The sequence below is a fragment of the Sinocyclocheilus rhinocerous genome, unplaced genomic scaffold (assembly GCF_001515625.1).
Source record: "Sinocyclocheilus rhinocerous isolate Xijiao unplaced genomic scaffold, SAMN03320098_v1.1 scaffold562, whole genome shotgun sequence".
In the NCBI taxonomy this organism is placed as follows: Eukaryota; Metazoa; Chordata; class Actinopteri; order Cypriniformes; family Cyprinidae; genus Sinocyclocheilus; species Sinocyclocheilus rhinocerous.
Genome location: NW_015641608.1, coordinates 1,702,497 through 1,714,050, shown reverse-complemented (window position 1 = coordinate 1,714,050; position 11,554 = coordinate 1,702,497). Strand labels below are relative to the sequence as shown.

The window sequence follows — 11,554 nt, the reverse complement described above, 5'->3', positions numbered from 1 at the left end:
TTCACTCAACATGGCGGCACCCGTTCCATCTATACCACAAGTTCACATTTAGCGACAACAACGAACGGTAGATGACATTACCGATATTTACCGTGAGTTCGATATCTTGTCGTCTAAAAATCATAGACTGTATAAAAACACCTAAATCCTGTGCTGTTAGACCAACTATAATTGTGCAGTGTCAAAGGATCTCTAAGGGATGTTGCTCATTGTAAGTGGCAACTGTAACTTTTGAGTGAACATTACATAATTTCTGCTCCACAGTTTGCTGTATTAATAACTTTAATGTCAGATATTACCAACAGTAATGTGGCACATCTAAGAATTACCTTTCAGAATACCTCGGTAGTTACAAACTACATGTCCAAAAACGATTACATTATGACCTTTTATAAGTGATAGTTCTAGATAATAATACAGTAGTATAGTGCACAATGGTTATCATATTAATACACATATTTACATGGCACTCCAAGGTACTATACATTATGACATTTCTTGGCACAGCAATAATCAAATGTCAATCAAAAATGCATTGTTTCTTTATAAGCAGCACTACTTTTTTTCTAAAGATACAGGTACTATTTTCAGTTGTACTTTCATCTTTACTCATTCAATATCTGATTGCTGGCCTGCAGTGTTCATTTTGTGCTGTTTTTTTCTCTTTTAGGGTCGTGATGTCCAGACTGGCTGTAGTGTTTGGGGGTTCGCGTGGCATTGGGCGAGCAGTTTCTCAGCTGTTAGCACGGAGGGGTCATAAGGTTGTGTTATTGTCTAGGAATAAGGAGGCTGCACAGGTTACCGCTGAATCTATCCCTGGAGGTGAATCAGTGAAAAACCATGAATCAGTCTGAATTACTTTGCATTGGTTCGCTGATGAAAAATCTAACACTTTGATTTGACAATGCAGACATCATACACTTCAGGCCTTTATTTTTTACCTAAATTGGAGTTTTGTATATAGTATTTATCTATCCAACAGCACAAAGAAAAACATTCTGTTACCAGGTTGGGTAATGAATGCAATTAAAAAGTCTTAATCTTAAATTGTGTTAAAAGAGATGTTATAATTCTGGAGTATATATTTAATTTCAGAAAAACATTTGGGTCTAAGCTGTGATGTCTCTAAAGAAGAAGACGTTCAGAGAGCATTTGAGACCATCAGTAAGACCTGTGGCACTGTGGGATACCTGGTTAACGCAGCTGGCATCAACAGGTCAGGCAGTGATGCAGAAAATGTGATATTGAATAAATATATCAGATACCATGGCCAAAAAAGATGATAATAAAAACAGCAGATTTTGATATTATAAATAAAAAAAACTGCTGCATTCTAATATATATTGAATGTGTGTTTATCTTAAAGAGATGCATTGTTATTGAGGAGTAAATCTGAAGACGTGCTCTCTGTTCTTCACACCAACCTGCTGGGCTCAATGCTGACCTGCAGAGGCGCTCTACGGAGCATGCTCAGTCACGGAGGAGCTATTGTCAACATAGGTGGGTCTCATTTCTGTGTGTCCCACTACCTTATGATCTTCTTGTATATTATTTCAATTCAGTGTCACGAAGTTCAAGCTGGAGAAAAGTCTCCCTGCATCAGCAGCTGGGCAGTTTGGGTTCATTTAATCACCACTAGATGGCGCAGAAGCTTCAGATTTTAAATCGTTTAAAACGTTTTAATTAAGTTTGCATGTGTGTTTTTTGTTGAGTCTGACATATTTGATATGTCAAGCTTTTATTGCTCATATAATGATATGTGTATATTATAATACTGGATAATATGGAGCTTGTACTCGAGGAGGAAAAACACTTTTTAATTTTATTAAGAGGCCCAAACTGAGCAAAATATGCCATTTGGTGCACTTGCTGATAATTACTGTACATGGATTATCGTTTTTTTCTTTTATGCCAAAAATCATTAGGATATTAAGTAAAGATCATATTCCATGAGGATATTTTGTAAATTTCCTACCATAAATATATCACAACTTAATTTTTGATTAGTAATATGCATTGCTAAGAACTTCATTTGGACAACTTTAAAGGCGATTTTCTCAATATTTAGATTTTTTTTGTACCCTCAGATTCCAGATTTTCAAATAGTTGTATCTCAGCCATATATTGTCCTATCCTAACAAACCATACATCAATGGAAAGCTTATTTATTCAGCTTTCAGTTGATGTATAAATCTCAATTCCAAAAAACTGACCCTTATGACTGGTTTTGTGGTCCAGGGTCACATATAATGTTAAAACATATAATGGAATGTAATACAGTGATGACCGAGATATGGACAAATAAACATTCCTCAAAATCCTGATGTATCATTTAATACTCACATTTTTTTTTCTTTTTTTTTTCCAAAAAAATAAAGAATGGATAATCTAAGTTGCTTCAGTCCAATATGTGTTTATCTTGAAATATTTCTAACAATATAATATAACAATAAAATAATTTATTCTTGCGTTTACTTCTTAAAAATCATTTAAGATTTCAAAAAGGCGTTGAAGAGGGACATTTTTAGAATTACTCTAAAAGGGCTTTTACTTTATAAAAAAGAAACAACGATCAATCAGATGACAGAAGGATTGTAGTAGATTGTGTACAACAGGTTTTCCATCGAAGTGTTGATCATGTTGTTAATTTAGGCTTTAGAAATTTGTGTATCAAATATGATACAGTAGGATTTATACAGTAGGTTTAATCATGCGTTTCCTCAGGCTCTGTGGTAGGTGTGAAGGGTAACTCTGGTCAGTGTGTGTACAGTGCCAGTAAAGCCGGACTGGAAGGATTCACACGCTCACTGGCGAAGGAAGTTGCTACCCGGAATATACGAGTGAACTCGGTGGCTCCAGGTTTTGTCCTCTCTTTTTCTTCTATTACTTCTTTTGCCTTTTAATCTGGATATTAGCAGTCATCTGAGTAACGCTGAAAATTCTTTTCACTCTCCCCTCTCAGGATTCATTCGGACGGACATGACGACAGGACTGAAAGAATTGCACTGGGCCGTTTTGGGGAACCTGCAGAGGTGGCCCACGCTGTCCTTTTCCTCCTGGAGTCTCCTTATATCACAGGACAGCTTCTGCTCGTGGACTACAGCTGGCACTGTGATGATTTCTGCCAGCAAAGCATGCGAGCCAACTGCATATTTTTGTTATGCTGATAATGTACAATAACTGTTTACAGACTGCGTCAAATCTTGATATTGTTAATCACCTCCTCATCGCTCTGTGGTGTCACACATATCATTGTGTAAGAGCTGGATTGGATTAAGGTTATTTTTAGTTCACTGGAGTTTTTGGGTTATGGCTCATGTTCCATACTTGGGATGACACAGGTCACCGGTCAACATGTGGAGGATATGACTCGCTTTGTGATGTCATTTCAGCATTTAAATAAGCTGTGCTGCATTACACTTACAGAACCCCTATCGCATATAAAAATAATTTATTAAAATTAAAATGTATGAAATCCTGGCCTTTTCACCATCATAAAAATACAGATTACCAAGAAAACTAAGTCAGCTTTGAGAGATGTTTTTGCCAAGAGCAACTGGACTCAACCCCAGACTCAATTTCAGAGACGTTTATTTATTGTACTATTCATAAACCAGAAGAGAATAAGGAGAACAGTCCGTATACAGACACAGGTTGGCTTGGAAAACAGAAAATATTGCAAAGTAAGAACTTCCTAAAATCTGTCTATTTGTAGGATAAACAGCTGTGCAAGAAAAAAAAAACATATGCAAATCACAGGCTTACATGTGTATATTGTTATGCTATATTGTTTTGTATATACGTTGCAAATGTGTGTGAGATGATGGCTAAACTATTTGAACTGAGTATTTGATACTCGACTGATCAAAGCTAATATCATTACGAATGCATTATGAAGAAAAAATATGTTTGAGCTACTTAAAAAGCCAATGAAATATAATTTATAAAAACAGTATCGCATTTTTGCACGTTTCTGTAATTCCAAACCTGAAAACTGAAGCCTACCTGTCAAAGCATTACCATCTCATCATTCCATGCACCATCATCGTTAAAAACCATAATACTCGTATAAATCTCGCCTTCTTCCACAATCAGCCCATCCTCTACAAACATGCATGCGTCAATTCTGTTTCCTGTACTTCCATCATAGGCATTCCTCATTACTCTCGCTTCCATGGAAACACAACAAACTGTCCAAACCTGTCAGTCAGCCAAAACGTACAAAAATCTCATCACTCATGTTAATGACATATCAGTCTCCGCTTTTAATCTCTCCTAAAAAAAGACAGGGTGGGAAAAGATCATTAAGGCCCGGCCTTGTGCGACATCTCTGGATTGGAGCCGAGATCCAGACGCGGCGTCTATCTATGGCAGTGTGCGTCTGATCAATATGCTGGATCTCAAGGACCCTGAAGCTCCAGGGACGATGAGGTCTATGGAGTTTTAGGGGTGTCCATCTTTCCACAGCCCTGTTCCCTACATCCAGAGAACCAGCCCCCCCCAACCACCCAAAAAAAGTCCTATTTCCTGTGCTGGAGAGGAAGACATTTCCTCCAGCGTTTCATAAATATAATCCAAGGCATTATAACTACATACATAAAAAGTGTTACATGTTGGCACTGTAGTAACATGCACAGCTAGATGCTAGTTATTTGAATAGATTTTTTTAATATATATATTTTTTTAAATGAAATATTTCTTAGGCACTCGTGAAATCTAGAGATGAAAAACAAGGTGATCATCGGTATACTACCTCCTTCCTCAAAGCATGTGCTGGGGTGTGTGTGTGCGTGTGTGTGTGTGTGTGTGTGTGTGTGTGTGAAGTGCGCCAGCGAACCATCAAGTCTGTTTACAAGCAGGATATGACCTCACTTAAGCACCCACATCACTTCCCCTCAGAAAACAACTGAAATAAAAGTAAAGCAAATGGTCCTTCTCAGACGGAGAAGAAGTGATAATACCAAGAATCCAAATCTCTGAGGAAATGCTTAGATCGCTATTCAAAGTCAATCGATCACTTTTTCATCCGACCCCAGCAAGAGGGTTTTGTTGGGAAATGGGTGGGGATTATGGAGTACGCTGGATCAAGGGATTGGGGTTCGAAGGTCAGATCCTCCATGCTAGTCTCTACAGGTCGTCACTCTCCACTAGGGTGCCGGGAGGAAGAGGATTGGAGTCTGGGAAGAAGGCTGCCTTCACATCCAGACCCCGTTCTGTCAGAGCGGCGTAGCGGCTCGCTGATGGACGCACCTTCTTGGGCTTCGGGGTGTGAGTCTGCTGCCACTGGGCTGAGGGAAGGAAAGGGCGAGGATGAACATGGTTTCTCACTTTAAAGAAACATGCAAGCAACCCTAAGCCAAACCTTACTCCTAAACATATAGTAAGTACAAGTAGTTAATTAATATTACTCAGTACTTAAATGTATAATTAAATTACATTGTAACAAGGACACCTTAAAATACAGTGTTACCTTACATTTGTATTTTTACATTTAGTTTACCTTTGGCATCTTCATTTGCCATCAGCTCATTTAAATGTAATATTTAAAACACTATTCGTTTAGTAACACTGTTACATGTAATCTTTAACAAATTTCAAAATGAATTTCTTTTCATACTAAACATCATGATACTATGATGCCTAAATTCACTTGTAGCATTAAAACTTAATAATTTTAGCTTTTCGTGTTTTATTTTTAATATATTTTAAGACAACAGTATGGATCTTTAAAAAAAGATATAGCTTTTATTACATAATCATTGACTTATTGGTATCAGCCAGAGTTTTTATATTGGTAAATCAATTTAATATCAATATTGGGGTATCAAAGCTGATATTGTACCAAAAGCCAAAAATGTTAGCATTGAGCAAACTCTAGTTTCGATTCATTCCAGACTGGATGTGTTGAGTTTTAAACATTTTATGACAGAGATTAAAACTACATACGACTCCAGTACACAGGCTGCCAGTCCATTGTTGCTTTAACCTTAGGTAATGCATCAACAGTATTGTTAACCCTGTTGTTGATGGCAAACACACAGCACTGGCTGATGGGATCGCTATGGGAACAACATAGGGCGGAGGAAGGGAGTGTGCTTTTATTGGACAGATTAAATGCGGTTTTGTTCTTAGTCTGAAGCAATTTATGAAAGCACATTGATCAGATAAACCACTTAAACTGCTTAGTCTGTATTTAGTGTACTTTGGTCTTTTACCAATCATAACTCAACATTGTTGCATGCATTCCTAAGATCCGTTTCCGCTGTGTATTTAACTAACCGTGTACGTCGAGACGTGCTGTACTGGAGATGATGCCAGCTTCGTTCTTAGCTGAAACTGTGTACCAGCCTGCGTCTTCCTTCAGAGTCGGCTGGATGATCATACAGAGGTAACCAAAGTTGTCCTGGTGCATGCTAGGAAATAGAATTGAACATCAGAATGAGTAAGTAGCAACAAAGGATTTTAATGAGATGCCAGGATTGTTTATTTAGGCTGCACAGCCATATTACTTTGATTTGAATCCTTATGAGCAAACCGTGTCCACAAACAATGACTGGAGACTTTACAACTTGTGAGTAACTGCTCTCGTCTCTCTGAGGTGGCGTAGACAGTAGCGCCTGTGGTGAGGTTACTGTGTGTGTATATGTTTCTTTTGCAAGGGTCTTTTCATCAGTATACACACACATGTAGGCACTTTAAATACCAGCCTTCTAACAGCTGCCATATACAGGCTAGTAGTGCACATTGAGTTTTTAAATGCATCTACAGAGTAAACAGCGTTTAACTTGATAAAATATAATATACCATAAAATAAAATTAGTTCTTTGGCTAAACTGTAGTTTGGAATGGCTGTAGGAGGGCTTTGATTTGCCCAAGGTCTCCTACAGTACCTTATCCTGTCAGTGTTATGAGTGAAGGACTCGTTCTCTTTCTTCCAGAAGATCTGTGGGAACGGGACTCCAGACACACGGCACTCTAGACGCACTGGGTGCCCCTCAGCGACACTTGTGTTCTGGAGTTTCTCAATGAAACATGGAGCTTTATGCATCTCTTTGGCTAAAGAAAATTAACAATATAAAAAGAAATGAATAAATAAAAAAATCAAAACTTCTACGTATTGATGTAAACAAATATATAAAAAATATAACTTTATATATTAGTTTGAAAATATTTCCTATACAAATATATTTATACATATTAAAAGGATACAAATGAAAAATTTTTACCTGCATTTTATATCGATATTTTATAGTTTTTTTTTTTTTTACTAAATAAACACTTGTATTTAATAAGGACACATTTAAAACATTTTTGAAATAGATTTTTTGTTTTTGTAAAATAAATAAATCTAATATGCAGCAAATCAGCATATTAGAGTGATTTCTGAAGGATCATGAGACTGGAAAAATGGCTGCTGAAAATTTCAACTTTTCCACAGGAATAAATTACATTAAAAAAAAAGTTATTTTCAATTGTAATAATATTTCACAATATGACCGATTTGTTACTGTATTTTTGATCAAATAAATGCAGCCTAGGTAAACATAAAAGACTTAAAAAAAAAATATATATATATATATATATATATATCTTACCAACCCCAACCTTTTCTTCGCTAATGTACATTTTATTTTATTTTTTTCACCAGAATGGCATGTATCTTATTCTTTCCATCTCATTATTTTTATTTACATTTTATTATAATTTACAAAACATCTTAGTACAGTGTCTTCCATTACAAGTTGCACTCTATGGTTGTGCAGATGATAATGACTGTGTACCTGCAACGATGAGCTCTAGGTTGAATGAGTTCTGTCCAGCTCTGTTGCTGGCGATGCACGTGTAAACTCCTGCATCTCTGCTAGTGACAGGCTCAATGACCAATGAGTGAACCCCGTTCTCCCTCACCAGCATCTTGTGGGAGGGGTCGGGATGGATGGTCTGGCCATTCAGCTGCCAGATGAGGTCAGGTGTAGGCAGGCCACTTACCTATGTTTGAAAGACAAGTCAATCAATTGTTTTCAGCAAAATTTGCTCTTTCCCACTCTTCTATAAAATGTCAATTATGGTGCAATTGCCTCTTTTAAAGTATTTTCAACCCTAATACTAGTGTTTATGTCTGGTTTAGGGTATCTGGTGGCTGTATGCGTGCGGTTCTCATGGGAAATCAGTCTGTGCACAATGCCTCAGCTCTTTTTCAACAACTCTCACATTCCTGAGAAACACAACACCTGCTCCACCCGAAGGTGTGTCAGCAATAGACCACCAGTCAATGTGTCTGTGTGTTTATATTTGTTTATGAATGTGTGCATGTACAATGTCCATCACACATCTCACTACAGCACACTTGAGTGCGTTCATGAATTGAAAGAACAGACTGTTTAAGTGAAAAAGCAGAGAACTCGAACTGAAAAAAGGCCCTTTGATTTTAGACCTCCTGAACTGCATCTAGGGACATTTGTGGCCTGGAAAGTTTGGAAAGCCTCAAAGCCAGAGGAAATAAATCGGTTCTATAAATACCATTGACATTAAGGGCGCTGTGCATGAGTGCATTACTAATCAGGGTCTTTTTATAGCATGTGAATCCCTCTATGTCACAGCGAGCCTTAATTCTGATATACACAGATCACAGCCAGACATGGGACAGAAACAGAATGTAAAACTACAGTTAGACAACAACCTGAGAGAGAGAGAAAAAGGACAGATAAAAATGTAACCGGTAGAATAAATCAGAAAAAAATAAATGAAAAACATTGAAGTAACAAGAAAAGTGAGAGACTGAGAGAAACCAAAAGGCATTTTCCACAAACAAGGACTGAAATAATTTAAAATTGAAGTTTGTTTTCCAAACGATCACTGAAAAAGCCTTGATTGTTGATTGTCAAACTGTGTGGCTAAATATTATATGTATAGTTATAGTTCATTCAGATAGATAAGATGGATGGATGGACAGACAGACAGAAATGTATGAAAAGTTCTAAAACAAAAATATGAAAGGGTGGTGTGGGTGTCATGAGAAAGGCAGCAAATGAAGGCAAACAAAGAAATATGGGTCAGACAAAACAGCGGCAGAGACAGAGGGAGGAACAGAGGACAGAGAGGACAGTCTTCAGAGACAGCGGTAAGCCAATGGAAACATATGACAGAAAGAAGAAAACCCAATATGAGAAAGAGAGAGAAAACGGAGGATAATCCCAGCTTTTCACTCAAGTCCATTCATCATTTTAGAAGTGATGAAACACCAACTTTAAGATTTTTTTCCCCTTTTCTTCACAATGCAGAGGGAGAAAACTTTTCCCATATATCACACAAAGGATGTTTCCTCTAGCCTCTGAAATACCCATGCGTTTATTTACTTGTTAAAGGGACATTTCGCCTAAAAAAGAAACAAAGTCATTATTTACTCACCCTCAAGTTTTTTGTGTGAAAATTTTGTATGAAATTCTTTTTTCAAGAATATTGGTAATCAAAGAGCTGTTGGTCCCCAATGATTTCCATACTATAGATAATTAAATACTATGGAAGTAAATGTGGACCAGCAACTGTTTGCTTACCCACATTCTTCAAAATATTTTCTTTTGGTTTCAGCAGAAGAAAGTCAGTCACACAGGTTTGGAGCACCTTGAGGTTGAGTTAATGATTACAGGGTTTTTCAGTTTTGGGTGAACTATGCCTTTAAGTAACCATGTAATAAGCGTTATGTACAGTGAGATGTACAGTCAGCATGGTCACACATTTATGGTGTTAAAGTAAAGCAGTGCTTGTGCGGTCACCTTGCAGTCCATACGGCAGAGTTTACCCTCCTGCACAATAAGGTCACCGGGGGCCTGCAGAAAATGAGGGCGGAAGTGACGTTCCTGAATATTCTCATTCTCATCACCGCTGTCTCTGGACCTTGAGCGTGGTCTGGGGAAGAAAACAAAACAAAACAATAAAAGTACATTCTGTTGACGTTTTCATTGTGAATAATCAAATGTAAATATATTACAAAAAAACACATCAGATTTGGTAACAGGGTTGGCATATTAATGTTTTTGGTAAATAAAGGATTTTGCTTCAATAAATTTAATACCAATTAAACAGATTGTCAAAATAATGACGTTGCACCATTTTAAAATAGTCAAGAGGGTAACGATAGGATAGGATAAAAATCACTATTTCAAGGTAAAAGGTATAATCTAACAGTACAGTAGGTGACATTTTAAAAAACAGAGAAAAGAATTGTGCCTGTAATGTATTTTTAAAAAAAGAAAGAATGAGAACAAGAAAAGTAATGAGACACCAAAGAGCACCACATTTGTGGAGAAAAGTTATTTTATTTTCTTAATTAAATCATTTTTTTAATGAAGAGCTTACTTTGTGTAGGAAATCATATCTAGGTTTTACAACTAATGATAGGTTGGCACACAGCTTTGACTTCAGAGACTATTGACACTGTCAATCAAACATATAAAAACCTCAAAGACCTGAATGGCCAGATATATTATATCTAATCCAGAGGAAACCCCACCCATTCAAAAAGATTCACATATTCTATTCTGCACAAAAGACATCTTAACATGGTCCTTGCATCATTGTCCAAAATATACAGGTGTTCTTTACATGGGACACACCCTCTATTAGTGCTAGTCCCACAGAGCAAACCTGATCCTGGACCTACTGTTTAGAAACAGTGCTTATATACCTGCGGATGTGTCCAGGTGTGGAGCGCTGACTTCTCCCCCTTTGGTTCACAGCCTGGACCATCATCCTTCCAGTACAGCTCACTCTCCCCTAAGACAGAAAGACAGAAGACATAGAGAGAAACATTTGAGTTAAGAAACTAACAGTATATGCTTTTCTTAGCGATAATAAGATGAAAGAAAAGTGACATGCATGACACATAACTAAGTATACAGTTGTCAGGGTTGGATTGTGGTCAATTTAAGCTGGAATGTGTATGAACTTCTGACCCTTCCAAAGGCTGTAGATTTTTTCTTGCTTCTGGTCAGTCACTTCCCCCTGACTACCAATGTTTATCCGTCTCCACCAAAACACTGGTCATGCTGACTAGCCACTTGAGAAAGTGTGTATATGTGTATGTGAATGTGAGAAAAAAACAAAACAATCAAATGAGATCAAACGCCGATAAAAGGTATTATATATTTTTCGTAGCTAACATGTTAACACAAAATAACTATTGCGAAATTATCGCCTTCTGCAGTTTGGATGTATGACACGTCTCCAATGTTCTACTAGGGAATTTTGTGTTGCATGTGTAAAAAAAAAAAAAAAATACAGAGAATTGATCAGTTTGAATCCATTGTTACCATCTGTAATAAAACTATATAATTAAAAAAAAAAAAAATCTCATCTCACCGCTGGGTTGCTTGCCATAATGGTGTAGTTCCCATCATCATCTAGTGAGGCAGCCGCTGTGTGCAGGGAATAAAAAACTAACTGGTGTTTAACAGCTGATAAAAGCATCACAATAATTCACAAGTGATACACACATTAAGTCCATCAATTAACGTCTTGTGAAGTGAAAAGCTATGTGTTTGTAAGAAACAAATCT

At 37.0% G+C, this 11,554-nt stretch overlaps 2 protein-coding genes across 2 annotated transcripts in view; one reads left to right on the top strand and one right to left on the bottom strand.

The window, feature by feature from the left end:
* Window positions 1-550: 550 nt before the first annotated feature.
* Window positions 551-3,743, top strand: LOC107755259 (carbonyl reductase family member 4-like). Its single transcript, XM_016571989.1, is given in 7 exon segments — window positions 551-578; window positions 671-822; window positions 1,096-1,216; window positions 1,367-1,500; window positions 2,725-2,859; window positions 2,963-2,998; window positions 3,001-3,743. Coding segments are annotated over 6 exon segments (738 nt in total). The 5' UTR covers window positions 551-578; window positions 671-677; the 3' UTR covers window positions 3,168-3,743.
* Window positions 3,744-4,446: 703 nt separating this feature from the next.
* palld (palladin, cytoskeletal associated protein) overlaps window positions 4,447-11,554 on the bottom strand; it is a 92,487-nt gene continuing 85,379 nt past the window's right edge. Inside the window, exons 17-22 of the mRNA XM_016571988.1 lie at window positions 10,685-10,773; window positions 9,774-9,906; window positions 7,782-7,989; window positions 6,891-7,056; window positions 6,280-6,413; window positions 4,447-5,288 (exon numbers count right to left, since the gene is read on the bottom strand). Of these exons, the coding sequence (XP_016427474.1) occupies window positions 5,128-5,288; window positions 6,280-6,413; window positions 6,891-7,056; window positions 7,782-7,989; window positions 9,774-9,906; window positions 10,685-10,773 (891 nt within the window). The 3' untranslated portion in view covers window positions 4,447-5,127. The remainder of the gene's footprint in view (window positions 5,289-6,279; window positions 6,414-6,890; window positions 7,057-7,781; window positions 7,990-9,773; window positions 9,907-10,684; window positions 10,774-11,554) is intronic.